Below are 1464 nucleotides of genomic sequence, written 5' to 3'. Positions count from 1 at the left end.
CAGCATCACAATTTACTTAAAGTAACAAAAGTAAAAGTTCTCATGTCATAATTATTTATTTTATTACACTATTGTTTTTTATTCTGTTTTACAAAACAATGATCAAAGCATGAACATGAGAACAGAACATAACGCCTGGGGGAGACACATACACAACACAAGAGATATAATATCAATAAACCAATTACTAAATTACAAGAACTAAAAAATGAGACGTTAGAATAAGGAAATAACTGGTCTGACAGTTTCTGATATCGTTCATGAAAAACACTGAGTTCTATCATTGGATTATAATGATTGATGCATTAATGTTGTATCTTGACTTTTCATAAAACATGATCATTTATTTGTTGGGTATAGATTGTGGACCAGAAAATAGAAATACATAAGTAGTGCCTATAATAAAACATCTCAATTAAAAATGAATAAATAAATAAAACATTGATCTAAACATTGATCCGAAGGGCAGCCCAGCCTCTCCTCACATTATGCTAAAGAAAAAGCGGATGAATGATTGACACATGATTCATGTTTGCCTCCTGCGTGTCTCTCCAGCCGCTGACTGCAGTGATCAAGCACAGCGACGGCAGCCAGAAGCCCATCACTCTGAACCACACCTTCAATGAGACACAGATCGAGTGGTTCAAGGCTGGCTCCGCCCTCAACAGGATGAAGGAGCTGCAGTAGATGGTGGCGAGGAGGAAGGCGGGGGCCTGTAGGGGCCCGTGAGGGGCCTTGGCGTGGGTTAAGAAGGGGAGGAACATGGGCCTAGAGAGGGGCTTTGCAAAGAGGGAGAGACGAGAGGAACAGCTGCAGCCATGCTCAGTTAAAGAAAGAACACACACACACACACACACACACACACACACACACACACACACACACAAGGTCGCTGTACAGATGAAAAGCGCACACACACACACATACACACTCACTCTCTCACGAGCATGTAGAAACAGACAGGATTACTGTGACATCACTCCCGGTCGACAGGCAGACTTGCACAAATGCACTCAAACAAGCGCACATAACGAAGCTCAGCAGTGTGTGTGTCTGTTACACTGTGTCGTTCGTATTCGCAGCTTATTTGTTCATGTACAAAATCCACCCCAGGACCAGACAGTTGTTGTTCTCCATTGTACCTCCTCTTTAATGTCGTTCCATCCAAACAGCTCAATAAGCTGACTGAGTTGTTCAACTCACACGAATGTATGAATTTATTTTTCCCCTGATTCTCTCCAGATGTGTCACCTGAAGTTCATCTTACGCATCAAACTTCAGGGTTTTCTGCTTTCTGGTCTCAGTCATTGTTGATTAGAGCCTCACTGTGAACAAACAAACTTACTGTAAGCAGCACCAGTGAAATCCCATCAGTCGCAGCTCACCCTGCTCTCATCCGGTCTGAGATATTGAGTTTTCATGCTGCTATTGTTGCATTTTCACCCCCCCCCCCCCCCCCCCCCC

General features: G+C 43.2%; 1 protein-coding gene across 1 annotated transcript in view; it reads left to right on the top strand.

The window, feature by feature from the left end:
* Positions 1-687: 687 nt before the first annotated feature.
* The window catches only part of LOC111673788 (DNA-directed RNA polymerase III subunit RPC8-like), a 7714-nt gene continuing 6937 nt past the window's right edge, over positions 688-1464 (top strand). Inside the window, exon 1 of the mRNA XM_087170037.1 lies at positions 688-715. Coding sequence (XP_087026163.1) covers positions 688-715 — 28 coding nt within the window. The remainder of the gene's footprint in view (positions 716-1464) is intronic.

This window comes from Seriola lalandi, unplaced genomic scaffold, assembly GCF_002814215.2.
Source record: "Seriola lalandi dorsalis isolate HSWRI2012SDOR001 ecotype SW California unplaced genomic scaffold, Sedor1 jcf7180002054926, whole genome shotgun sequence".
Classification (NCBI taxonomy): domain Eukaryota; kingdom Metazoa; phylum Chordata; class Actinopteri; order Carangiformes; family Carangidae; genus Seriola; species Seriola lalandi.
The sequence above is the reverse complement of the archived record's forward strand: the minus strand, read 5'-3'. Positions and strand labels throughout refer to the sequence as shown.